Below are 27,552 nucleotides of genomic sequence, written 5' to 3'. Positions count from 1 at the left end.
AACCACCAGGGAAATCCAGGGTCACTATGCAGAGGCACAATCACACCAAACTCTGCAGGGCTTTAAATTTAAATCCTCCCCTTCCTTCTGCTCCATTATAGTCTATGGGTAATCTTTCTGGGGCTTTGGGGGCTGTTTTTTTAAGGTAAAGTCGCCAAATTTTCAGCAAAGCTGCTGGTTACTCTCCTTACAAGAACCTTCAAGTTTGGTAAAGATTGGGTTAGGGGGTCCAATATTATGGGTTCTTATTTTACTCCATTGGAATCAATGGAGGATGGATGAAAGCACCCTCCTTGAGAGTCCATAAAATTGGACCCCCTGACCCAATCTTTACCAAACTTGGAGGGTTCTTCTAAGAAGTGTCACCAGAAACTATGCTGAAAATGTAGTGCATCTACCTATGGAGCTGATTTTTTTTCTGATTCCCAAAAAAACCCCATACTGGTATGGGAATATTTAGGAATCCTGAAAACCTTTGAGTCCAATATACCCGAATCCAAATTTTCCCATTTTGTTTGCACACCCTAAATAAAACTGGCTGCTGAATTCCTAGTGGGGAGGGGGCACATCTTATAAAGGGCAGGTTCTTTTCCTTTTGATTACTGTTGCTTTCAATACTAATTGAAAGGGAGTCTGATTTTTGACTTCGTTGCTTTTCAGTGACCATAGCAGATGATGTGCTGCAGTTGAATTCTCATAATGTTATCCTGGCACTCGTTCATTTCTACCCATCATTGCTCCTTCTATGTGTCGATGATGAGATCCGGCTTCATCTTTTTCAGGCAAGCCAGCGCTTCCACTGCAGCTTCAGTTAAGAGGTCGCTGTCCAACCTGTGAGCATAAGAAGAAAACTGTGATTGATTCCTTATTCATACAAATTGATACTATGCAAAATGTATGGGTGTATCTATACATTATAAAATGACACTAATTTGAAACAGTTTTACTGTCATTGCTTGTCCCAGGATCACTGGGATTTCTAGGTTTGTAGTGTTCGAAGAGATGGATTGACTCAATAAAGGAAGCCACAGCCTTCAATTTGCAAGATTTGAGCAAGGCTGTCAAAGATAGGACATTTTGGAGGACTTTCATTCATAGGGTCGCCATGAGTCGGAAGCGACTTGACGGCACTTAACACACACACACACACACACAGAGTGTTCGAAGTTTTCTACTGGAGACCCCCTGATTTCCAGTCCTGGAAGAGGGCCAGCAGGGTGAAATGGGCAGTGTCTCATACTGGAATCAGGGTTCAAATCCCCACACATCCCTGAAGCTGAATGGGTGACCTCGGTCCAGTCACTGTCTCTCAGTTTCACCTAACCCCACAGGTCCTTAGATGAATAAAATGCAACGGCAGAACAAGCTGAAGCTGAATCCAGACAAGACAGAGGTGATGAAGGTTGGGAAGGCTCATATTCAAGAGGGATTGAATCCATTTGTCCTAGATGGAGTGGAGATGGCTTCTCCTGAGCCGGTTAAGAACTTGAGGGTGCTCATGGACTCTGCCTTGCTCGCTGAAAAGCAGGTTGGCATGGTGCCAGAAGTGCCTTCTCTCAGCTGCATCTGTATTTGCCAACTCTCTTGTTAGCCTGACTCAGCCAATCTGGGCACACTGATCCATGCTTCTGTAACTTTACAGTTGGATTACTGCAATGTGCTCCACGTGAGGGCTGCCCTTGATGACAACTCAGAAACTACAACTGGTCCAGAATGTGGCAGCCCAACCATTGTCATGAGCTAGCCATGGGAACATATGTTGCCCATTTTGAAACAGGTACATTGGCTGCCAGTCTGTCTCAAGTTCAATTCAAGATGCTGGTTATGACCTTTAAAAACTTTCACGACCCACATATTTGAAGGACTGTCTCATCCCATATGTTCCCATGTGCCTCCAACTATAGCCTCCAGGCAGCCATCTGTTGGCAATCTCAGAACTTAGGTTGCCCTGTCTGGAATTGGCCAGAGCCCAGACCTTTTCCATCCTGACTCCTGCTTTGTGGAATTGACTCTTCGAAGGGGGGGGGGGGCTTTCTTGGAGATCTTCAGGAGGTTCTGCAAGGCTTGCTTGCTTGTCAGGGCATTTGAAGGGATTTGAATGGTAGGCATCTTTTAAGGGGGAGAGGAAGAGATCCGGGGTTTGTTGTTTTATCCTGGTTTCAACTGGAAATGTTTTAACTATTATTGTAAGCCACCTTGAAGTATAAGGAAAGGCAGGGTTATTTAATAAATAAATAAATTACATACATAACTTTCTGACTTGGCACCTCCCCCTTCCCACTTGCATACCCTGGAACAATTCTGTTTGTTATTTGAACTCCATACAGGTTCATTTATTCTTGACTCTCCCTTTAAAGACAAGGAAATGTTTGCCCCGGACTTTTATTAGACAAATAATGATACAATTTCCCAACTGAATGTTGTGTAACAAGGAAACCAGCTATTACTTACCCTATTTCCTGCAGTCTGCAGTTTGGGTGTTTTAGTCCCTCACACAACAAGATCACTCCTGAATCTCCCAATTCATTACCCTCCAGCTGCAGCTTCTTCAGATTCTGGTTGGTGCTAAGAGCAGAGGAGAGGTCCCCGCAGGAAGCTGCTGTGAAACAGCAATTCCACAACCTGGAAGAACAGAACACAAATAAATGACGGCTTCTTTATCCCTTATTTGTCAATATTTCAGGGGTATGGTGTCCATTTCCATGAAGTTTGAGGATGAACTCCGTTCCAGAGAACCTTCATCGTATGACCCTAGATACCCAAATCTCTTGGTTATCCAAATTATTTCTTCTTCCATTATACTCTATGATATGTGTATTCAACGTGTCCATGGCATATAAAAAAGTAGTCTCCTGTGCAAGCACTGGGTCATTACGAAGTCACATCACAATATTTACTTAGGCAGGCTATGTTTATGAGGTGGTTTGCCACTGCCTTCCCCAGTTGTCTATACTTTACCCCCAGCAAGCTGGGTTCTCATTTTACCGACCTCGGAAGGATGGAAGTCTGAGTCAACCTTGAGCCGGCTACCTGAAACTGACTTCTGTTGGGATCGCTCAGGTCATGAGCAGAGCTTGGACTGCAGTACTGCAGCTTACCACTCTGCACCACGAGGTTCTTGCCCAGGGCATATAATCTGCTATGAAATTCAGGCTAATGAGAACCTCAGCTTTCAATGTGGGAGAAAAAAAGAGGCAAAAGGTCCTTCCTGTTAACCACTGGCGGACTATATTTAGACACACTGATTTACGGTAATCATTATGTGCAAATATACTTATAATAATGTAATATAACAGTCAGATTTCTTATTTACGACAAAAATTGAAGTTTGCAGTCTGGGTGTTTCAGCCCCTCACACAACAGCTTCACGCCTGAATCGTCCAGCTTATTGTTCCATAAGTCTAACTCTTTCAGGACGTGGTTTGTTCTGAGGACAGAACAGAGATCTCCACAGGCAGCAGCTGTGATTTCACACTCACATAACCTGCAAGACACAAACACACCTTATTTTATTACTTATCATGTGAAGAACTGAGTGGAGGAAAGGAGTTTCTCTTGGCACAACACAAAATCATAGAATCCTAGAGTTGGAAGGGACCACCAGGGTCATCTAGTCCAACCCCCTGCACAATGCAGAAATTTCACAACTACCTCCCACACACACACACACACACAGTGACCCATACTTCATGCCCAGAAGATGGCCAAGGTGCCCTCCCTCTCATGATCTGCCTAAGGTCATAGAATCAGCATTGCTGACAGATGGCCACCTAGCCTCTGCTTAAAAACCTCCAGGGAAGGAACGCTCACCACCTCCCAAGGAAGCCTGTTCCACTGAGGAACCGCTCTAACTGTTAGAAAATTCTTCCTGATGTTTAGATGGAAACTCTTTTGATTTAATTTCAACCCATTGGTTCTGGTCTGACCTTTTGGGGCAACAGAAAACAACTTGGCAAAACAAATGGCAAAAGGGGATTTAACTGGAGATTTTTTTAAAATCAATTATTTGGTGATAGATTGAAGAGGTGATGGGATAGATCTGGGGCTAGATTTAGGTCCCTTACATTGAAGGAAGGCAGAGGCCATAGAGGGCTGGGGTGGGGAGAAGACTCCTTTTGATGAAAGAAAAGAAAGCAGACATGGATAAAACAAAGCTGTTTCATCATGAAAATGAGATCGAGGCCCCACATGCCACAGAACAAAGATCCAAATTCTAATGATTTGAATCCAAAGGAATCCAGCGATTACTTACCATAATCTCTGCAATTTGCAGTTTGGATGCTTTAGTCCCTCACATAACAGCTGTACACCCAAATCCCCAAATCTGTTACCTCCTAGTTGCAGTTCTGTAAACCTTTCGTTGTCAACGAGGACGGAGGAAAGCTCCTCACAGCAAGCAGCAGTGAGTGCACAAAACCACAAGCTGCCAGAGACAGACAATTACTATGTAAAATTCACACAAAAGATAAGCTGAACACATAATTATTACACACAGAATTCACACTTACTTTTGCTTTTCTGGTAGTTTACATATACTAATTTCCCCCCAAAAAAGCTTATTTCCAGGATGACACAATAGAACGGATAAAGCTGCAATGTGTGTGCACTACTGGCCACTTCCTAATAAAAGGAACAAAGTCTAAAATTCCTGTTTCTGATCAGATCGCTCCACTGTTGTTTTCAACTGTGAACCACGCCAATAACATGGAGCGACATGGTCCAATATCAGGAATAAAAACACACACATGTTTTCACAGTCAAGTCTCAGCAACCAACACAGTGGAGGACATTTTTTTCATGTATTAACTCACTTATACCCCACCTTTCCTCATGGTTCAGGCTGGCTTACAATGGTAGTTAAAAACATTTCCAGTTAAAACCACAATAAAACAAGTGGGGGCCCACAGGAAATTTGTGGAAGCAGCAATCCCATTTTCCTCCCATCACCCTTCCTCACTTTCTCTTGTTCAACTTCCACCAAACACATAATAAATCTTCCTCTCTCTCTCTTTCTCCCACCCAACACCTGTCAATCTTCCTCTCATTGGCCATTTATTCATGGAAGGTTTTGCATTGGATTTGCCACTCTTTAGATGCACTTTTTCCCATCCATATTCTCAAAACTCAACAATAAGCCCCCCTGCAGAGTTTTGAGAATTCAGATGGAGAAAATGTGCATCTATAGAGTGGCAAATCCAATGCAAAACCTTCCATGAATAAATGGCCAATTCTCTCTTCAGCTGCTGTCACTGATTCTCTCTTTAGCTCTCTCTTTCTCCCCCAGTTCCTACTTTCACGCTCTCTTTCTCCCCCAGTTCCTACACACACCTTCTCTCTCTTTTTTCTTCCACCTTCCCATCATTCTTTCACTCTCTCTCTCACTCCCCTGCCCACCACTGACTACAATAGTCCCACCTCTCTCCACCCCCCCTCCACAAAGCACCACCATGGAGAGGTAGCAAATTGGGTGATGCTGGGATTTTCAGCCCCTGGCACAGGCTGAAAATTGTGCTGTCAGGTCTCCAAGGGAGATCAAGCCCAGCAGGACCTGCAGCCAGAGCCTCATCATGGGATCCTCACCCAGGCACCAGCATTTCGCCTAGCAGCCTGTCTGTTGTGGGGATGGCAACTCTACATCTTCTTCCTCTCTCTCTACACCTGTCACTGATTCTCTTTAGCTCTCTCTTTGGGCGAAAACGCATGGTCGCTTTAGCCTCCTTTATTCCCGGTTTCAGCCAGGATTCAGCCCGGACGCATGCGTTCGATCCTGGCTGAATCCTGGCTGAAACAGGGAATGAAGCGCCCTTTCTCTCCCAGTTTCTACTGTCACACTCACTCACACATACTGCCTTTCTCTTTCTCCATCCACCCCTCTCATCGTTTTTTCTCCCACTCCCTCTCTTTCATTCACTCTCGCTCCCCTGCTGACTATAGCAGCGGCAGCCGTGGCTCCCTTGGCCACCCGGCCAGCCGCTTGGCTCCATCAATGGCAGCCCCCTCAAGGACTCTCCCACCTGCCTGCAGGGGAGACAGGCTGGTACCTAGCAGCAGCTACCTAATTCTGCTGTGCCAACAGCAGGCCTCCCCCGCACACACACACAGTGCCGCTCTTGGTGGCTCTTCTGGAGCAGTCTGGGTGGGTGTGCCAAGACGTCCCCCCTCTCAAATGTCTCACCCAGACTGAGGTGGGCATGCCACGGCACACACACCTTCCCTCCCTCTCTCTCTCTCAGCAGCTTACTCTGACTATTCTGGGTGGGCATGCCAAGGCTTCCCCCCTCCCTCCCTCTCAGTGGCTTCCCTGGACTGCTCTGGGTGGGTGCACTGAGGCCCCTGTCAAGGCCCCCACTACTGGGCCCTGAGCAGCTCCCAGGCTTAACTGCCACCACCACCAGCATAAAGTAAGTGCACAGAGAAAGCTTTTTTTATTTTGAGGGGAAACCTCCCATTTTTTTAATGTCAGATTTTTTTGCACACCTAGGAGGTCCCCTCAGGTCTGCAGAAACATCTGTTTGGGTTAGGTATGGCCCCAATCCATGGATTTAGCTATCTGCAGATAAGCATGCTTGGGAATTAGATGTGTGTGTGTGTGTGTGTGTGTGTGTGTGTGTGTGTGTGTAAAGTGCCATCAAGTTGCAGCCGACTTATGGCAACCCAGCAGAGTTTTCAAGGCAAGAGACTAACAGGTGGCTTTCCATTGCCTTCCTCCACATAGAGACCCTGGTATTGCTTAGTGGTCACCCATCCAAGTACTATCCAGGGCCACCCTGCTTAGCTTCTGAGATCTGATGAGGTCAGGCTAGCCTGGGCCGTCCAGGACGGAATTAGATATATAGATAGCAAAGCCCAAATCTCTCCCTCCCTCCTCCCTTAAAATATGCCTGCCATTCATTCTCCACCCTCATGGATTCATGATAAGACATCAGCTCTCTAACCCATCTTTTTAGCAAAAATTGCTTTCCAAATCCATTAAAATGTTTCCTGGATGTGAGGAGACTCTCTACCCTGAATCTGTGAAAGGCAGATTCAGGGTAGATGTGAAAGGCAGATTCAGGGTAGAGAGTCTCCTCACAACCAGGAGGTCCAACAACAGGGCTTAGAGGCTGAGGCCTTCCCCTGATGTTGCCTCCTGGCACTGGGATTCAGAGGTTTATTGCCTCTGAACATGGAGGTTCTTTTTAATCACCATGGGTAGGAACCACTGATAGATCTATCCTCCATGAATCTGTCTAATCCCCTTTTAAAGCTGTCTAAGACAGAGACCGTCACTATATCCTCTGGCAGCGAATTCCTGAATCTATTGTCCTTCCTGAATCTATTGCCCATCAGCTTCATTGGACGCCCTGAAGCTCTAGTATTTTGGGATAGGGAGAAAAAGTTCTCTTTGTCAACTCTCTCTACCCTATGTATAATTTTATAAACCTCTCTCATGCCCCCCTTATTTGTCTCTTTTCTAAACTGAAAAGTCCCACAGTATTTAGCCTTCCCTCACAGGGAAGGTGCTCCAACCCCCTAATCATCTTGGTTGCCCTCTTCTGAATTTTTTCCAGCTCTGCAATGCCCTTCTTGAGATTCAGTGATGAGAACTGTACACTGTATTCCAAATGAGGCCTCACCATAGATCTATGCAGGGGCATTATAATATCAGCCATTTTATTTTCAATCCCTTTCCTAATAATTCCCAACATAGAGGTTGCCTTTTACACTGCTACCGCACACTGGGTTGACACTTTCATTGAGCTATCTACTATTATCTACCATTACCCCAAGATATTTCTCCCTTTCAGTCTCAGCAAGTTCAGACCCCATTAGCTTATAGGTTGGGATTTTTTGTTCCAATGTGCATCACTTACCAACACTGAACTTTGAACTAATAGTAAAGAATAAGAGGGCTTGGATCACCTAGCCTAGCTCACTTGCCTGAAGGGAGGAGACCCTGCGCACAAACAAATGAATGATCAATGGGATTCTTGGTTGTTCATCTTGAGAATACAGTTGGACTCCCAAATACTAAGTTAGGGCACAACCTTTAAAGTCCCTGGTTCTTTCCAGTTGGACAGCCACAAATGAGGTTCAACTGTGATGATAATCTCACAACAGTCCAACTATTACTTGCCCTAGTTTCTGTAGTTTGCAATTAGGATGCTTCAGTCCTTCACACAGACGTTTCACTCCAGAATCTCCAAGTTCATTACATTCCACAATCAGCTCAGTAAGAGTCTGACTGAGCATTAAAATAGAAGAGAGATCCCCACAACAAGCTGCTGTAATACTACATTGTCCCAACCTGTAAAAAATAGGAAAAATAATCTGTATTAAAGAAAATTCCCTATTATCCAAGCCTCTTCAAACAGCCACAGTTTCTATTTTCCCTGTCGGGCTAATCTTATGGGTACAGGTTTCTCCAATGGGGCAAAGAGCAGTTCCAAGAGCCATTTCAGGCTGGGAAAACAGTGTGTATTGGGGGGCAGGGACAAAGGTTCCCCCCCAGCACACATGTAATAAGGCTACAAAACTCATTAAATCAGCCTCTTTGACTTATCCAACTGCCTGCCATGCTGAAGCAGAGGTCCAGAAGATCTGGGATAGACAACTTATCCCCTTTCCTTAGGATCTAGAACCCCTGCCCCCATGCAGATTTAGCAACAATTAGTATTGCTGTGTAGTCATTGGCTTCAAATTTACATACATGTTATCTGTGCTGGGGAAATGGACTGGCTAAGGCAGGAGAGAGTGGCCTCTCCTTGCATGTAACACAGAGGCTACGACAGTGACTTTGCTGTGCCAAAGAGTTCAGTTCAGTTGTGCCAAAGATGTTTTTCTTTTTAGAAGGAACGAGGAATCAAAGTTTAACAATAGTAAGCAGGGGAAAGCTACAGGGCTCTACTCCACTTGAATAGGAGCACACTGTGGATCCTCTGTGGATCCTCTTTCTCTTTGTTTTGGCCAGACAAGAACAGAACTAAGAATCAACTGGTTCTTCCAGTTTCCTGCAGAAGCTGGTTTGTACAGAGTGTAGATTGTCAGAAAGCCTAATTCAACACACACCCAAGATATAACTCCAAAGTCCATTCTTAACTGACTGAAGGTTAGGGTTGCCAGATCCCTCTTTGCCACCAATGGGAGGTTTTTGGGGTGGAGCCTGAGGAGGACGGGGTTAGGGGAGGGGAGGGACTTCAATGCCGTAGAGTCAAATTGCCAAAGTGGCCCTTTTCTCCAGGTGAACTGATCTCTATTGCCTGGAGATCAGCTGTAACAGCAGGAGTTCTCCAGCTAGTACTTGGAGGTTGGCGACCCTACTGAAGACTGATCACATGAGCTACCCATTCTCAAAGCCACTTGCCTCCTCTTCCTCTCCTTCCCCATATGAACCTGGGAAAATATATATAGTAGCCAAAAGCCTGCTTGGAGAGAAGAAATCAGAGCTAGACTTGGAGTCTGTAGGGAGAGGAGGACTAGAGAAGGAAGGGAAGCAGAATCCCCCCCTTTTAAAACAGTTTCTGTAAGTAATTATATCTTTACATACCCTAAGAAAGGGTCCCAACTTTCACAATGTTGGCATTCAGGCAGCCCAACAAACTTCTGTTTGTGATATGCACAAGTGTGGATTGTTTGTGCACCCTCTCCCTTCTCCCCTTGAAGCCTTCAAACTCCAAACTGCCTCAGCAAACTGGAGTTTGTTTCTTCCCCACTGACCAGATTCTAATTCACACTTTAAATTCCTGTTCTGCAGGAGAAAAACAAGCTTCAATTTGTTATTTGCTATGGAGAGCCAGTGCAAACTAGGGCTGTCAAAAAAAAAAAATTCGGTACAGTTCGGATTCGGCCGAATTTGGCCCTTGTGGGTTCGGTACGTGCCGAAGTCCGAACTCCCCCACTTCGGATCCATTCAATTCGGCGGGAATTCAAAGTTCGGGAAAAAAATTCGGCCGAATAAAGCCATTAAAAACACAACCGCGCCTTTCCGCGGCTCTGGGGGGGGCATTTTTGGGCTTAGAGGTCCCAAACTTTCAGCAGAGCTTCAAAGGACGTATATTGAAAGACTCCCCAAGTTTTGTAAAGATTGGGTCAGGGGGGGCTGAGATATGGGCCCTGAAAGGGGTCCCCCCCACCCTTAGTGTGGATCTCTCCGCAGAGCTTGCCGCCCACGCACAAAGCTCCCGGCCGACAAACAGCTGATGAGAGCAAGGGCGGGGCAGGTGCTAAGAACTTTGCAAAGCAACACAACTGCAGAGCAACCCCTTTGCAAATATGCAAAGGGCGGGGCAGGTGTGAAGAATTTTGCAAAACAATACAACTGCAAAGCAACACAAGCACGCAATGCAAAACCTTTGCAACAGTGCATAGCAACACCTGACACCTGGGAGTTTGCATACCATGGAAAGGGACAGAGGCAGCTAGCTATGCATAATGAGCAGGAGGGGGTGGAATGTCTCCTTTTGCATTGGACTTGGGACCAGGCAGATGCATTCTTTAAGTCACCATTTGAAAACCAGTTTTGAGCAAGCATCAATAACCTAACTGATCTTATGAATGAGGAAAAACCTGAAGAATAAAAATGAAGCCCCCCCTCAAACCAGGGAGAGAGAGACTGGAGGGGGAACGCACACCCCAGGCAGAACCGGCAAAAGCCCCCTTTGGCTTCCCCCCCCCCCACCCACAGAAACTGCTCCCTCCCCACACACACACACAGACTCTGCTTCCCCCCCCACACACACACAGAAAAGAAAAAATATAGATTAAAGACCCCAAAGGGGTCTTACTGTGGCTGTCTTCTGTTCCAGCAGGAGGGGCTGGGAGGCTGGGTAATCCAATATGATTCCATTTGTATCCAATATAAGATCCATATGTATGCATCTCTCGAGGGTGATCCATTCATCCCAATAGGGGAAAGGGGAAAGCCCATATCTCGGGGGGCCCTGACCCAATGTTTACAAAACTTGGGTGGTCTCTTAAAAAGCCTTGACTGAAGCTCCGCCGAAAGTCTGGGATCGGCACACCCAAAAATGCGCCCCCTGCAGCCATGGAAAGAGAAAAGGGGGGGAGCCAATATTTCAGCCCCCACTGAACCCATCTTTACAAAACTTGGGTGGTCTCTTAAGAGGGATTCTCTGAAGCTATGACAAAAGTTTGGGGGCTGAACCCCCAAAAAAGCGCCCCCTGCAGCCACGAAAATGGAAAAGGGGGGAGAGGAAAAAGGGGTGGAGCCCATATCTCGGGGGGCCCTGACCCAATGTTTACAAAACTTGGGGGGTATCTTAAGAAGCCTAGTCTGATGCTCCGCTGAAAGTTTGGGGTCGGCACACCCAAAAATGCGCCCTCTGCAGCCATGGAAAGAAAAAAGGGGGGGAGCCCATATCTCGGGACCCCCTGACCCAATGTTTACAAAACTTGGGTGGTCTCTTAAAAAAACCTGTCTGAATATCCCCTGAAAGTTTGGGGTCGGTACCCCAAAAAATGCGCCCCCTGCAGCCACGGAAAGGAGCGAATGTGCACAAGCACCCCCTCACACACACATGAGGATTTCCCTCTCTCTCTCTCTTTCCCCGGCTGGCCGCACATCAGCTGATTCCTCCAGCACTCAATCCTGACTGATTGGCCAGAAGAAGACCCAGCTTGGCCACCGATTGGCCGGGGGAGGAGAATGCTGCTTACTGACGGTTATGCTGCTTACTGACGGCCGAATTGGCCGAATTTATTCGCCGAACTCCCGAACTCGCTGAATTCGGCCCCCCCGGTTGCCCGCCAGTTTTGAGTTCGGATCCGTCCGAACTAAAAACCGCCGAATCAAGGGAAATTTGGCTGATTTTCAGTTCGGGCCGAACCGAATTGACAGCCCTAGTGCAAACCAAGCTAGTCAAGAATGTGGGACCTTCCTCACAATATTCTTCTACCTTAAAATTATTTATTTTCTTTCTTATATGCTCTTTCATGCCTCTGTTAGTCTTTTTTGTTGCTGTAAGAATTATGTTCAGGGCCTTGTTGATTTTGTCTTCTTATGCAGTTATTTCCTCTTGCTTGCAAAACTATTAAATTATAATTAAATTATCCCCTTTCAATATGCTGGAAGTTGCTCATGTGAAAATGAAATTAATACCTGGAAAGAAAGTATTTCGTTTCCCTTGAGAACAGGGTTCTCTAGCTGCATCCTGCAATCATGACTGGGGTTGCACTAAAGCAGGGGTGGGGAACGTCAGGCCCGGGGGCCGTATAAGGCCCTTGAAATCATTTGGTCTGGCCCTTCATGGGTCTTGGTAGGTCTCTAGCTCAGAAGGATGCTGCCCTGCCTGAATCTCTTGGGCCCAGCTGGGGAAACCAGAGCTCAAAAGCGAGTCGCTCTATGTGGCAGACACTCGGAGCCGTCTCCGGTCGTGCCTCTTGGCTAAATGTTTGACCAAATATAGCAGGCTAATTTTTAAGTTGATAATTTTGCATGGCCCCCGAATGATATTATAAATATCCAAATGGCCCTTGGCAGAAAAAAGGTTCCCCACCCCTGCACTAAAGGAATACCCCCTTGGAGCTCATCAACACAGAGGTAAGAACAACCTAAAAATCCACCCCAACTGAGCCGCACCCTAGTTTTTCCAGTTTGCCATTTGGCTGCTTCAGTCCCTCACACAGCAGCCTCACTCCTGAGTCCTCTAGTTGGTTGTATTCCAGAGCCAGCTCGGTCAGGGCCTCACTGGTGCCAAGAACAGAGGAGAGATCCCCACAACAGGCAGCTGTGAGCCCACATGTGCCCAATCTAGAACAGACAAAAAAAGTGCAACAAGCTATCAGTTTTTTTCCAGTAGCTTCCTTTTCTCCTTGTAACATTTATTGTAAGTTAACAAGAAACCGCTTTAGCAGTAAGTCACAGCAGTATTAGTTTTTTCCCCTTTTGCTGTTAATGGGGCAGATCTATGCACAAGCAATTAAGGGAGGCTAGGCTACCTGAATTGCATTGCAACCCTGCTTCAATGGACTTAGGGGTATAACTCTGCTTAGGGATGCACTGTTAGATTATTAGCAAGAGGGAGAACCATGAGGACTTGCAGGGTGGGGGCAATCTCTTTCTCCCTGATTCCCCCTCCCTTCCATTCCTCTTGCTGTGCCCAAATCCTCCCATCACATGCTTTTCTTCCTTCTAGTCTCATGCATTTTCCTCTCCCGTCACCAGCCCTCCCAGTTGTGCAACCCCCAGCAAATCCTTACCTTTTAAAATATAAGTTTTTATGCAAGGCATTTGCAACATCTGCACATGCCCAGAACACACAACTTACGTTGGAAAGAGGCTGATCTCCCACCCACTCCCTCCAGTTTTCAGATTTTTCTGCGAGTTCTCCCAGGTTTGTAGATACATTCCCCCTATACTGGGGTGGTCCTATTGAGTGGATTTTTTGATCTGCACGGTAGGATCAAGACTGGAATTAAATGTATCATATCTATACCCATGGCTGAGATAGAATTTGAACTCAGATATGCCAGTCCATGACCTTCTGATTTTATCCTCTGATCCCAGATAATTCTCCAGGGCATGTGAGAAATTAGATCCTGACAATAGGTGATATTTAATGATAAATGAATAAAAGAAATGGGAGAAGCATACCAGCCCAGCCACCACACTCTTTTATCTGGTCACTGGTCCACGTTAAGTTTCTCTAAAAGAGCAAATAGTAGCTCTCCAAATTGGGAAGAAGATGCAGGAGAGAAGGCTTAAGCCCCTTCTCCTTGCATGACATGATCCCAACCTGAATTAGGCCAATGTGAGCTGAGGGAATACTAGGAACATCCAATAGAAAGTCCAAAAGGAAGCATGCAAATTGGCCCTGACATTTCCCTTGGATCCATGCAAGAAAAAATGAGTGTCGTTGAGGGGATCTATGTACCCATGGAGCCTGTGGGGGCTGGACTGCCAGGTCAGCTGACCTAACACAAGAAAATACTGAACTAGATGCACTAGAGTTGTTTGATTTATTTCTCCTTGCTTGCTTCTCACTTGCATAGCATAATCCCCCTTTCACCCCACCTTTTTATTTTGTGTTGTTATTGCTACGAAGAGTCTTTTCTTTTGGCCATGGGTTTTTGAACTGCCTTCTCCACCACTACCACTATTTTGGCTAATTAAAACCTTTCTTTTACCGATTATCTACCTGGTATGCTTTCTTTCTTTTTATTCTTAGATCCTGCTCTCCCCGGCAAAGCCGGGCTCAGAGCGGCTTACAACAAAACCTATGACCTTCAGGCCTGCTGATATATAAAAGTCTACTTTAGATTAAGCGATGCGAGTATTCCAGCCTGAAAGAATTCAGATCGCACTTACAATAAAGTTTGCAGTTTGCACTCTGGGTGTTTCAGTCCCTCACATAGCAGCTTTACTCCTGCATCTCCCAACTGGTTGTATTCCAGGTTTAGTTTCATCAGGGTTTGGCTGGTGCCAAGAATAGAGGCAAGATCCTTACAGCTAGCAGCAGTGAGATTACACTCTTCCAGCCTACGTGGGGAAAGGGTAGAAAATCATTACTTTTTTCAGGCACAAAGAACATGTGCTTTTAAAAATATTTCCAGCTACAGTCAAAAGGTGCTGCCTTGACTTGCATTGTGGCATGGGAGGGGGAGAAGCTGCTGCCTTTTACCTTTCCTACCATGTTAGAGCTTTAATTTCCCCCCAGGGAAATCAACTGATATGAAGGAGCTTCTTCTTTGACCAATGATGGCTACTTCCACATCAATTTTCGTTAAAGCAGAACAGAGGAGAGCCAAACATGTCCAATATTTGTTCTGCTGCTACCCAAGTCTCTTTACTTACTCTGAGGCCATTTATGCAGGGTTGATTCTGCTCCTTGCTCAATGCTGATTTTTTAAATCCGACCTTTAAAATGACTATTCACGGTTCCGATGCAAGAGGAGAAAGTCAAACGAATTCCACCCCCCCACACACTCACCTTCGTTTGTATAGCCATTAGCAATAGTCGTTTGCATGGCAAAGCCATGGCTGGGATTCTGCATGCTTCCTTCAGTGAATGCTTAGATGCGGGGGCGGAGCAAATACAAAAGGTCGCATTAAAGGGGCTCTTAAGAAATGTGAAGCAGGTACGCACCGGCAGTGTTGTCTGGAATGACAGTTCAGCATGAAGAAATAAAAAAAAATGCGGGGCACTTCAGCCTGGAATATGCTGCTAATTACCAAGCATAAACGGCCTGAGAAAGGAAATCATGGATCTTTTCTTAGTGAGGACAGGCAGATGGGCTTTTCTTCAAAGAGGGTATGCACCACTCTTCTATCCCTGAAACATTTGTCTACTTCACTGTTACCAGAAGGTGGCTTGCTCCGTACTTTCCTCTGAGAGCGGTTCCTCCCCGCATTTTTGTTTTTTCATGTTGGGAAAAGGTGCCGCTCACTGGACCTGGATGGACACCGCAAGCAGAGAGTTTCTTTCCCAACAAGCAGCCTCCTCTTACGCATCCTGATTCCTAAACTGACGCGGCCACACTATGCACCACAGTTTGGCAAACACAGGAGAGTTCCAGGAAGTCCAGATATGGCTTTACTAAACATGAGTCACCTTGGGGGAAACACACCTTGTAAAGAAAGTCTGTGAGCAACACAGCAGACACTGTTAACAGCTCTTAGCAGAGTTATGCTGACCTTTGTTAATGCCGAGTGAAATTTAAGTGAGTGAACTCTGATGAGAAGTTGTGGGAGCTGCCACCAAGTGTTTTAAGAACCAGTGAGGCTTGCTTCTAAGTTTTTATTACTGTATTCATTTCTCATTATCATTTGAGGTTTATACTTTGTAACCTTGTTTTCATTGTTTATCTTGTATCCTTGTTTGCCCGTTCACAGCTTGAAGTTTCTGTGTGCATTTCAACACAGTTAACCTTGTATCTTAGTATCCTTGTTTGCCTGTTGTAGCTTGTGGTTTCTGTGCGCCTTAACACAGCTTATATGATTTAACAGTACCTTTCATTCAAGCTCCTGCACATTGTTTGATTCATTTCCTATTGGTGTAATATTAATATTGCTTAGGTTTATAATTACTTATTTTGAAGTTTCATATATTGCCCCATTTGGGCTTACTTCCGTTTTTTACAATATTGAGCCACGTGCTGCCTTCTCCTACAGTTTCAACTATTTCCAGCATAGGTTTCCCTTTTACATTCTAATACCTGGCAGCTGGCAACCCTATCCTAAGGAGAGTTACTCCAGTCTAAGCCCATTGAAATGAATGGGCTTAGGCTGGAGTAACTCTCCTTAGGAATGCACTGTCAGAGCCTGGTGGCAGCACAAGTATATGGACAGGTGCTACTTCTCCCGTGTTACCCTCATCAGCTCCAAGGCCTCTGCAGTCTGTCTTGAACAGACTGCTGGACTTGATGGACCTTGGTCTGATCCAGCATAGCCTTTCTTATGTTGATATATGCCCATTTACTTATGATATCATCCCAGTGTCTGGCACTTGGGCCAAACCAGATGAGATACTAGAAAATCCATGATGAGATATTTCCAGAGGTTTTTTTAAGGCAGATACATTGGACAGATACATTTTGATCAGGATCACGGGGTGATGGAGTTCAACACTTCTTCCCCAACATGGTCTTCTTGATTAAAGTCAGTCTTTCTGGGCTGTTATTTGCATGGAAGGGGGGGGGGGAGAAAGTCCAGCACTTTGTCTGACTTTTTAAAATTCCATGGGTTAACACATTTGCTTCAAAGAAAATTGATTGAGGACTACAAGCAGAAATGGCAACCATTTTTGACAGATATGCATGACGCAAACATGTGTGATAGATATGTATATAAAATGAGATATCAGGGTAAGATATAAATAAGATTTGAAAGGTTATTTTAATAGATTAGGTAACAATCTTCTTAAGGGAAAAAGTAAAAATGGTTTAACTCTAAAGATATACCATTCAATCGAGGTTGAAGTATTAAAGACATATTAATTTTCAGTTAAATTTTGTATTTTCATAAGAGATCATAGTGTGGGGTGAATTTGGATAGATGGTTATCTTAGGCACGGACACAAAAGAATTGTTAAATTTACCCTCTCTGTTTTCCCTTTTTCTTTTTCTGTATCCCCTATTAAAAAATTGAATAATTTTTTTTAAAAGTTCCATGGGTAATAACCACCCAAGTGAAGGAGCCAGTGACAATAATCAAAAGGTTGCAGAAGAGGAAGGGTTAAATCCCCATCTCAGAGGCCCCAATCCAAATAAAGGCCTCACATACCTATTGCTCTACAAAAGTACCAGGAAGATCCATTCACAGATCTCCCAGCATCACATCTGTTTTAGCCCACAGTATATAACCATCTTTCCCACATTACACTGATTTAAAAAAAAAACATGTTTGTTATCCAGTCATAAGGATAACATTATGAGAGAGAAAATTTACTAGCTGTTTGAAAAGGATTGTAGCTCAAGGGTGGCAAAAGCCCTTCTGTTGGGTCTCATTATCTTGTCCCTTTTATCGACTTTGCCTTCCTCCAAGATCCACACACAGAGTTAGCCAATCTTACCCTCATAACAATCAGAGATATAACATTTCTGGGGTGGGGTGGTTTCTTTTCAGAAAAACCTTCAGTGTTGGGATAAATTAAAAAATGTACAATACTTACTTTGAAATCTGAACTTGTGTTACTGCTTCATCATTTAGAGTTTAGCATATAAAATTGTACTATTTGGCACATTTATAAAATTTAAAAGCACAGATGCATTAATTTTCTACAAGCAAAATTGCATCTATAATCTGAATTCGAGGGCTGCAACCTGTGGCCCCCTTTGCTACCTTAGCACATATCCCTTTGTTTGCAAGGTCAGCAGAAGAACGCAAGCAGCAATCCTCAAGCAAAAAAAGGGCCTTTCTAGTTACCTCCTGAAGATTACATAGGGTTGCCAGGTCCCTCTTCACCACCAGCGGGAGGTTTTTGGGGCGGAGCCTGAGGAAGGTGGGGTTTAGGGAGGGGAGGGACTTCAATGCCATAGAGTCCAATGGCCAAAGCCGCCATTTTCTCCAGGTGAACTGATCTCTAGGAGCTGGAGATCAGTTGTAATAGCAGGAGATCGCCAGCTACTACTTGGAAGTTGGAAACCCTAAGTTGACATTACCTTCCAGGTGTAGAAATGCATGTTGGATTTCAGTATGGGAAATGGGGAATACCTTGACTGAGTTAGTACTTGAGCAAGCAGAAATCAAAATACCAATTAGGGCCTTTTTATGGGCCAATCCAAAGATTAGGAAAAAGGTTTCTAAAAAGGGTAATCCAATTATAGATAATTTATTGATGGTATAGGATAGAAATAGGAAGAAGCTTCTGATGGTTTCATCGTTACCATCAGAAGCTAGAGGTTTAGATGCAGTTCAGCATTTTTGATGAACATCATCGGGTAAATGGGAAAATAATAAAACTGTTATGATTCATTGGTAGTCTCTGTTGGTATAACCTCGTATGAGGAAGTGTTTAGGGTAAGTCATGGTCCAGTTTCATGGTTTGAATACTACAAGATGAAGAGTTTCACAACAAGCTAAATTCGTGGGGATTATGGGATAAGGTATAAAAATGAGTTTGAAGAAGAATTAATTCAGCACCTTGAGAGATGGTTTTGTAAATTTTACCAGCTGACTATAACACGAAACCAAATAGAAACTCCAACTTTAAAAACAAAAACCAAGCTTAGAACTAGGACACAAAGTTTTAACTGAAGCTGCCTTATACTGAACCAGACCCTCGGTCCAACAAAGTCAGTCTTGTCTACTCAGACTGGCAGCAGCTCTCCAGGGTCTCAGGCAGAGGTCTTTCACATCACCTACTTGCCCAGTCCCTTTAACTGGAAATGAAGGGAATTGAAGGACCTTCCGCATGCCAAGCAGATGCTCTACCACTGAGCCACAGCTCCTCCCCAGTTTGTTTTATTATCTGGATCTAAGTTTTCTATATGTTTGAATTATAGGAATGAATGAATTTATTTGTGGTCAAAGACCAATAAATATATACTATATGTGCTAACCAACACAACATAATATAATATAAAATAGAATATAAAAACTTATCAAATTAAAAGCAATTACAACATGGTAATTTAACTATAATCTCTTTCTGATTATTTTTAGTTTTTGTCAAAGACAAATATTCTCAGTGTCTCTGTCCACATTTCCATCCTTATCCACCATTCATTACCAAGTTGCCTGCACAGAGGAAGCCATCTTGCTACTCACCCCAGACTCTGCAGATTACAGTTTGCATGTTTCAGCCCCTCACTTAGCAGCTGAACTCCTTGATCTCCCAGAAAAGAGTTATAACCCAGTTGTAATTCTTTCAATGTCTGGCTGGTACTGAGAACAGTAGAGAGACTGCTACAAGAAACATGACTAAACTCACAATCCCATAATCTGAAAGAGAGAAGAGATTTTAGGATAATGCACCATGGAATGTGATTCTCCTCCCCCGCCTGCATCTCCTGTCCAAAATTGGGAGAAGTCTCTTGATAAAAGAGGTATGACATGGCACAGGATAAACTTGTATCAACATTACGTCTTGGTTTTGTTTGTTTGCTTGTTTGTTGCTCAGGGCCCACATTCGACCCTTGATGCAGATAAGCCAAGAGGCTGAGGAGGTACCATCTCAGGATACATGTGGATTGTCAGGTTGGGTTCACTAAATGTATACATCTGATCACTGGAAAAGGCCCATCTGTTCCTTTGTTGGATCTGATTACCTAACCAGTTATCAGGGATAAGAGCAACCACTAAAATCCATTTGACTCTCTAAAGATTTTAATCAATGAATATAAGAACCGCCACCAATCCTCAGCTCCAAGATATGCCAAGTGCTGTGGTATGTCTTTTGGCTTTCACTGTTTAATGATAGCTATAGTGTTTTTAAAATTATTTTATTAGATATTTCAAATGTAAAACAAGATACAAACGCAAGCTATAACACAATATGTATAGCATAACGTATTTCATACTCCCAACTGCAGAAAGAAACAAAGAGGAATTATAACAACTCATAAAATTATAACAACTCATAAGGAAATGTGTTTTTGTCCTTACTCACCAAAATACTGTTTCTTATTAACCAGAATATTATAAACAGTACCCTCTGCTCTATATATTTATCTAGGGTTGCCAACCAACAGGTGGTGGCTGAAGATCCCCAGAATTGGTCTGCAGGCAACAGTGATGAGTTTCCCTGGAGAAAATAACTACTTTGGAAGCTGTTCTCTATGGCATTATACCCTGCTGAAGTAGGGTTGCCAGGTCCCCACCCTGGCCACCAGTGGGGGATGGAGGGATATGGCTACCAGATCCAGGTTGGGAAACTCTTGGAGGTTTGGGGATGGAGCCTAGGGAGAACAGGGACCTCAGTGGGGTAGAGTGCCATAGAGTCCATCCTCCAAAGCATCCATTTTCTCCAGAGGAATTGATCTATGTAGTTTGGAGATGAGTTGTAATGCTGGGAGTTCCCCAGGTTCCCCCTGGAGGATGGCATTCCTATGCTGAAGTCCCTTCCATCACCAAACCACAACCTCCTCAGGCTCCACCCAAAAAATCTCCAGGAATTTACCACCCATAATCAGCAACCCTAATTTGACCACTGAAAATTATATCTATGGGCCCTTTGTTTGACAACATGTTAACTAAGTCATTAAGGTAATAGACCACACATGATAACTATAGTTAAGTATGAATGAACTTGTCCTATTATCTTGTTGGAAACTGCTTAGAACCATGAAATGAAGAACTGTTTTAAAACAAGTAAAACGTTAGCTGATTAAATGGCTTTGGTTTTTAAAACAGCAAGCTACAACTCTGCAGCTATGGGAAGTACAGAATAAGAAAAATTGCACCAGGATGGGTGAAATAAAAATATTATATTATGGCAAGTATGGGATTCTGAGTAAGAACATAGGCTCCTCGCAGATATGAGCCCACCACTATCACAGAAAGGCAGCCAAGCAATGACCTAAATGAATAAGAATTCCACACTCCAGAAGGATACAACCTGTCACAAGTACAAAACGAAGACTTTTTAAAATAAAAATAAATTGAAAGCTATTTTTCTAAATATTTCAGGCCTGTCCTGAACTCCACCTATCATTATGGTGAACAAGACTTATTGGGTGAGAGTGGGAATCCTGCCCCCATTTCTGCCTAGTATGTACACAGGCCTGCCCCAAGTCATCTTTGAAATTCAGAAGACAGCCACAAGAAAGAGGAAATGATATCATAAGCTTTAAGGATCATTTGTGATAGAAACTGAAAAAATTTAAGTTGATCAGGTATGGACTATCAGATGAGAGGGAGAAACGAAAAGATATATTGAAACTGGGTGAGGCAGAAGGTGTTTTGAACATCTACACAGCTAATGTCATGCTCATCCATATCCTCCCATCCTGTTGAGAATGAACCCAGGGAGAGTTGTTTGTTTTTAAAAACTCCTTACCCCAGTTTCTCCAGTCTGCAGCCTGGATGACTCAGTCCTTCACATAACAACCTGATCCCTGAATCTTTCAGGCTGGTCATCTGCATGTCTAATTCTGTCAGCTTCTGGTTGGTACAGAGAACAGTGGAGAGATCTGCACAACAAACATCTGTTAACTTGCAACCATCAAATCTGCAGAAAACAAAAGTGACAAATAGGAATTAACTTGAAAGTCAATCTCTAAAGCATCAAATATCTCGTCATAAATTGAGGAGAATCTACAGCTCCCAAACATACATGGAGTTGATCAAGCTAAAAAGGAAATTCAAACATGTGGTCAGAGTAAAAAAGCATGGAGAAATTAGAAGGGGATGGAATTATTTAATCCTTGCCCCCCACAATGATTCAGAACCTTTCTGGTCCTTGGTCTCTGGTGCTATGGGAGGAAGGCAGGTGATCGATTTTTGTATTCCCCCAGCTGTATGGGAAGAATATTACACTAATTTTTTCAATGGTCCACAAATGAATGAAGAGCTTCTGTGGGAGCAAGGGGCACTTCCCGCTTGGCCTAGTGTCTCGCCAGAGGAGACTGCGACCTTAATCAAGAAATTGAAGCTAGGGAAAGCCCCTGGGCCTGACCTGGCTACGTCTGAAGTCCTTCATTCTGATATCGGATGGTGGGCCCAATTCTTGGCACCCATTTTTACATCAATCAACAACTCAGGCAAAATGCCTACATCTTGGCATTAAGCCCAATTATTGTACCAATTCATAAACAAGGGGACAAATATAATCCAGCTAACTACCGACCAATTAGCCTTTTGTCTGTGCTGGGGAAATTGTACTTTTTATGCTTACATCAGAAACTTGAACACTGGATCCAGTCAGAACACACCATTGGCCCTGAGCAGGCTGGCGTTATGCACGGCCACTTTACACTCGATCAGTGCGCAATTCTCTACCACTTGGTGGAAAAATCTACCATCTCAAGTTGCCCCTTGTATGATGCCCTTATTAGTCTATGGGCAGCTTTTGACTCTGTACAAAAAAGCCAGCTATGAACCAAGTTGAGAACCACTTCCATCTATTGAAGACTCTTGTGGCTAATTTAAAAGCTATATGAGCCCTCCAATGCATGTGTCTGTTGTAGCAACGCTGGTCATTTGTCCAGATCCTTCCCTTTGCTAAGAGGGATCCGTCAGGAATGTGTTTTGGTTCCCTTATTGTTCAATTTATATTTGAATGACCTGTTTGCAAAGTTGAAATCACCCAATCATCACTCCCCTTCTTTAGCTAACGTTGAAATTCCTGTACTGCTATATGCAGATGATACCCTCCTTCTCTCTCGTACTCCTGTTGGCCTTCAGCGTTTGCTGAAATCTTTTTCTCAGTATTGTTTTGGGGGAAAATTGGAAATTAATTACAAGTCCAAGAATATGATTTTTACAAAGCGACATAGACCTCCAATTTATAACTGGGAAATCAATGAGCAAAAGCTGGAGCAAGTTAAACAATTTCGATATCTGAGGGTACTTTTTCGTTTCAACTTGTTATGGAAACAAAATATAGAGGAGGCACAACAGTTAGTTGCTCAAACAACTAATGCACTAACACGTTATTTTTTTCTCCAAAGGAGGTCAAGATATACCTGCGGCACTCTCAGTGTTTAATTTTAAGGTGGGAGCCTAACTGTTATACGGTGCTCCAATTTGGATAGAAAAAATAGGAATTAACAGCTCCATCTGTCCAATTTCTGGATACCACTAAAATGTGCTGGTATCCCTTTTGAACACTGTGTGACACTGTTGTCCTATTATGGGCCATAATATATATGAAGCTTGGAAATGCATGACAATATCTTTTCAAAGGTTTTTCTTTTAAAGAGTAATGGCAACCATGCCCTGCAAATCGCCCTGTAGGGATGTTATTTCTGGAAAAGGGAAAAAAAGACCTCAACAAAGATCTCTACACTGAATCCCCTATCCTGCACAGCTTTCCCCATGATTGTCTCCTTACCTCCAGCATAGATTTTGAGGGTCCAAAGTGACCCCTCCTCCCCTTTGCACAAGCAGAAACATAGATAAGATCCAACCCATAAGAGTTTTTATGAAAATACTTGGACTCTACTGAGATACACTAATGGATAAATATATTTAAGTATTTCTTCCTGTAAATAGATCCAGAGTGCTTATTAGTTAGAGAAAGAAAGAAAAGCATTAATGGCTTACTCCAGTTTCTTTATTTTACTGTTTGGATCCTTCAGTACTTGGCAGAGCAGGTAAATTGTTGAACTCTTCTGTGTCTTCTTAGATTGCCTAAAAAGACAGTAAAGTGTTTCTCATGTTCACATTCTCTTTTCCAAATAACAAGAACTTCATAGATGAAAGACATGCTTCTTATTAATTACTCAACACTTGGGACCCATCCCTACAGCCATCAGAAACCCCATGCAGTAGCAGGCTCAAGTTGTGTGTGTGTGTGTGTGTGTGTGACATGCAGTCAAGTTGCAGCCAACATCTGGCGATGCCATCAAGGGGCTTTCAAGGCAAGCGAGAAGCAGACGTGCTTTGCCTGTGCCTTCCTTTGCAGAGTCTTTCTTGGTGGTCTCCCTTCCAAGTGCAGACTCTGCTTAGCTTTTGAGATCTAATCAGATTGGGCTATACCATGCCGCCTTCCCTCCCAAAGCTCAAGTCACTATCTGCAAAAACAAAAACTTGCAAATTTTTATCTTAGAAAAAGCTTTTAAAAACTAGCATAAAAGCACCAGCAATTTGCAGAACTCACTTGCTCATCTTTATTATAAAAAATCGGAAGAGCAACAATATAAGGAGCTGTTCAGTGTTAACAAATTTAATATTACTTACTTGCATAGACAACTTAGAAGCCTCGGAAGTGGTTCTGCTTCATGGTCCTTCACTAAAAACAAGCAGCTATACAGGGAAAGTGCCTTCAAATTTAAACAGTTCTTTACACAAAAAGCAAGAGCCTCTTGATCCATTGAAGTGAGTTTCAGCCTTTCCAGTGTTATCTCAGTCACAGGATCTAGTGCACATTTAACAAACTCCTGCTCCTGGATCTCATACAAATAATGAAAACACTCCAGTTGCTTATAGTTTGGATACGCTAACTTTACCGGTGTATCTGTTTTAAGCCACTCTAATAAATCAACCTTGATTGTAGATGAAACCTTCCACCCCAATTGTTTTTTTACATCCTTCATCGTTTCGCCATTTAAAAGGCCAAAGAGGAATTGTATTGTTAAGTTAAAATCCCCTTGGTCTTTACTACACCTTTCTAGTAACGTTTTGATATCATGCCTAGAAGCATCAGAGTCACTGGATGCACTGTTGAAAAGGAAAACGTAAAACAAAGCTGCGAAAAACTGTTGCATGCTGTGGTGGATGAACCTACATAAACCTTCACTTTCAGAGTCTTTCTGAAAAAGATTTCCATCCAACAGGGAAGGAAGAGAGTCAGACTGACAGACACATTGTTCCTTGATTTCTTCTTCCTTAAACAAGGTCTTCTTATTCCAGATTCCACGTGCAGCCAAAGAGCAAAGTCCTCTTAGATTTGTTTGCTCCGAGTTACTGCTGAAGGACCCAATCAAATAGAAGAGATACATTATGTATACCGAAGTGAGGGTTTCAGAAACTTGTATGAGACCTTCTTGGCCCTGTTCTTCTAGATGGTGTTTCAATGCAGTACACATGATCCAGCATACTCTGGGGACATAAGACATGACCAAGAGCGACTCGCTCCTTTCAATGTAATTCAGAGCTTGCTTTGCTAATTCTTGATTCCCAAAGAACTTATGGAAATATTCTTCTCTGCCCTCCTTGGAAAAACCCAGAAGTTCTACATAGCGAGGAGACTGCAAGCAATTCTCAAGGCTTTCCAAAGCTGCCGGCCTGGTCATGATTAATAAGCAGGACTTGGGAAGGAGAGTTTTGCATAATAAACCACTCAGTACGACACCCACTGGCTTCTTCTCGCATGGGTCAATGCTCAGGTCATCATCCTGAGGCTTAATTAAACCATTCAGTTCATCAAAGCCATCAATTACAAAGAGCAGTTTTCCTGGGTACATCAGAGATTCTTTCATTGTTTCGCCTGGAGTTAGTTCAAGGTTATTATTGATAATCAAATCAGTCAAACTAGCCTCCTCCGAAACAAGAGTCATTTGCCTACAACTCAAGTAGAAAATGTAATCAAACCTTTCCTGAAAAAGTCTTCCAGTCGCCCAGTCTAGCATGATCCGTCTTGCCAGTGTGGTTTTCCCAACCCCAGCCGCTCCCAGCAGCACAACTGTCTGAGGTCCATCAGTGCCTGTCTCAAACAGAGCATCCACGCCAACAGCAGCACTTCGCTCAGAGATGATCCCGCTACGTCTCCATTGCCTCCTTGTTATTTCATCCTCACCTTCCTCTTCACTTGCAACCATCAGCTGAACGTGTCTTCCGTTTAATTGCACATGGGCCCCCTGGCAAGTGGTCACATCTTCCAGTGCTCGGTATTTCCTTCTAATATGATCTTGGTATTTCTCCCTGAAATCTAATGCAAACAGCCTTTGTTGTTAGATGTATGTACTCATTGGTTGTTACAAGGAACCAAGTGTCAAAGAAATAAGCTTATTGATGTATTTGCTATAAAAACAATTTTTTTCCCCAAAAGCCACACAACCACTTCTGCAAGGAATTCCTGGGCCTACAAATGAAAACATGTGAATGGATTCATATAAGAATTATTTTTGACAGTGGAAAAAGAACCAGTTGACAACTGCATCTGTCACAGTGTATATGGATATAGTCTTCTCCTTGGATTTTACTACTTCAACCTCTACGTGAATACTTGCTTTGCGAGATTAAGTAAACCCTAACATATGATTGAAATCTCATGTATGCAAGCTAAATTCCACCTCCATATTTGGCTAAACCAGATTTTTTTTAAAAATCATTCTGTTCTTAAAGGTCCTCTTATTGTTAACTGGCTAAATGGCCTTTATCCCCTCCCCCCACAATTTTTTCCAAGAGTCTTCGACATAAAATTAACAATGCCTGCAATCCTACATCTGAGTTAGCAAACTTCTTTAAGCCATAGCAAGAAATGGTTTTACTGAAAGTGATTTGTAGTTCCTTCCGTCTACTTACCTGGCTGCATTGATCAGGCTCCTGTACTTGAAGAACAAAATACCCGAAGTTTAGCTCTCTAGAATGCAGAAGACAAGCACTTTTTTCCAGGAGGTTGAGATCCACCAAACACTGTCGTTTTCCACGAGCACAAATGTCATTATCATATCCTGATTAAATACGGTCCCCTTTTGTTGTTTTCTAGGGGGGGAAATTAAAACTGCTTTTCCATAAGGCCTACAACATCATGGTGAAACCTACATTTATGATTACGAAGTTACACAGTCTACTGGTTTATGTAAACCCACATTCAACAATACGGAAGTCTCACCCGGAAAAGGTCCAGGAGAGCCTCCAGGTAAGTTTACATTAAGGAAACAGCAGCACCTGCTGGTGGAAATGAACATCAGTGTGACAATATATTCGTTTTTCTAGAATTTCAAGAGATTGAAAGAGATTGTTTGGCATTTTTTCCATGATTTTGTTTTAGTACTGTTTGCTAGCTGCATATTAAAAAAAATCATGAAACCCCTTGATAGATTTGAGAAGCTAATGTAATGGACTAGAAAAGCAGACCAAGTTAGGCATGTTACCTGTTCTAGTAAAGAAATGTGACACTCAATGCCAATCTAAGACGTTTCTCCTGGGAAAAAACTGACCTTGTTGAGTAGACTTGAGAAGAATTCGGAGGAGACCTGCTTGGGATTGCTCAGAGGCATGTGTGATTTCTTCCATGTTAAACAATTCTCCTCCCCCATTATCTCTGAAGGAGTTACAAAACATATGAAAGACTTCAATGGAGTGGGCCAGTCCTTTTTTTGAGCCAGCAAGCAGGGTTGCTATTTGCCTGCTTATGGCAGGCAAGACCCTGCAGGGACCCCCTTCCAGCCAGCATTCAGTGGAGTGGTGGGGAAATGCATGGGGGGGATGGCATTGCATTATGCCATGCTGTCACGTCCAGCTGGAGCCCAGACATGACATTAACACAACTATGGTGTGGGCCCATTTGA

At 43.5% G+C, this 27,552-nt stretch overlaps 1 protein-coding gene across 1 annotated transcript; it reads right to left on the bottom strand.

Moving 5' to 3' along the window:
- Positions 1-743: 743 nt before the first annotated feature.
- LOC130479584 (NACHT, LRR and PYD domains-containing protein 12-like) lies at positions 744-26,573 on the bottom strand. The gene is made up of 12 exons (XM_056851980.1): positions 26,564-26,573; positions 24,278-25,967; positions 23,642-23,728; positions 21,435-21,605; positions 19,205-19,378; positions 14,306-14,476; positions 12,578-12,748; positions 8,117-8,287; positions 4,253-4,423; positions 3,314-3,484; positions 2,452-2,622; positions 744-831 (listed from the first exon to the last, which is right to left on the bottom strand). The coding sequence occupies exons 1-12, from the start codon at positions 26,571-26,573 to the stop codon at positions 744-746; spliced, it is 3,246 nt and encodes a 1,081-aa protein (XP_056707958.1).
- Between the last annotated feature and the right edge of the window lie 979 nt (positions 26,574-27,552).

This window comes from Euleptes europaea, chromosome 6, assembly GCF_029931775.1.
Source record: "Euleptes europaea isolate rEulEur1 chromosome 6, rEulEur1.hap1, whole genome shotgun sequence".
In the NCBI taxonomy this organism is placed as follows: domain Eukaryota; kingdom Metazoa; phylum Chordata; class Lepidosauria; order Squamata; family Sphaerodactylidae; genus Euleptes; species Euleptes europaea.
Note: the sequence above shows the minus strand (reverse complement) of the source record. Positions and strands in the feature narration are given on the sequence as shown.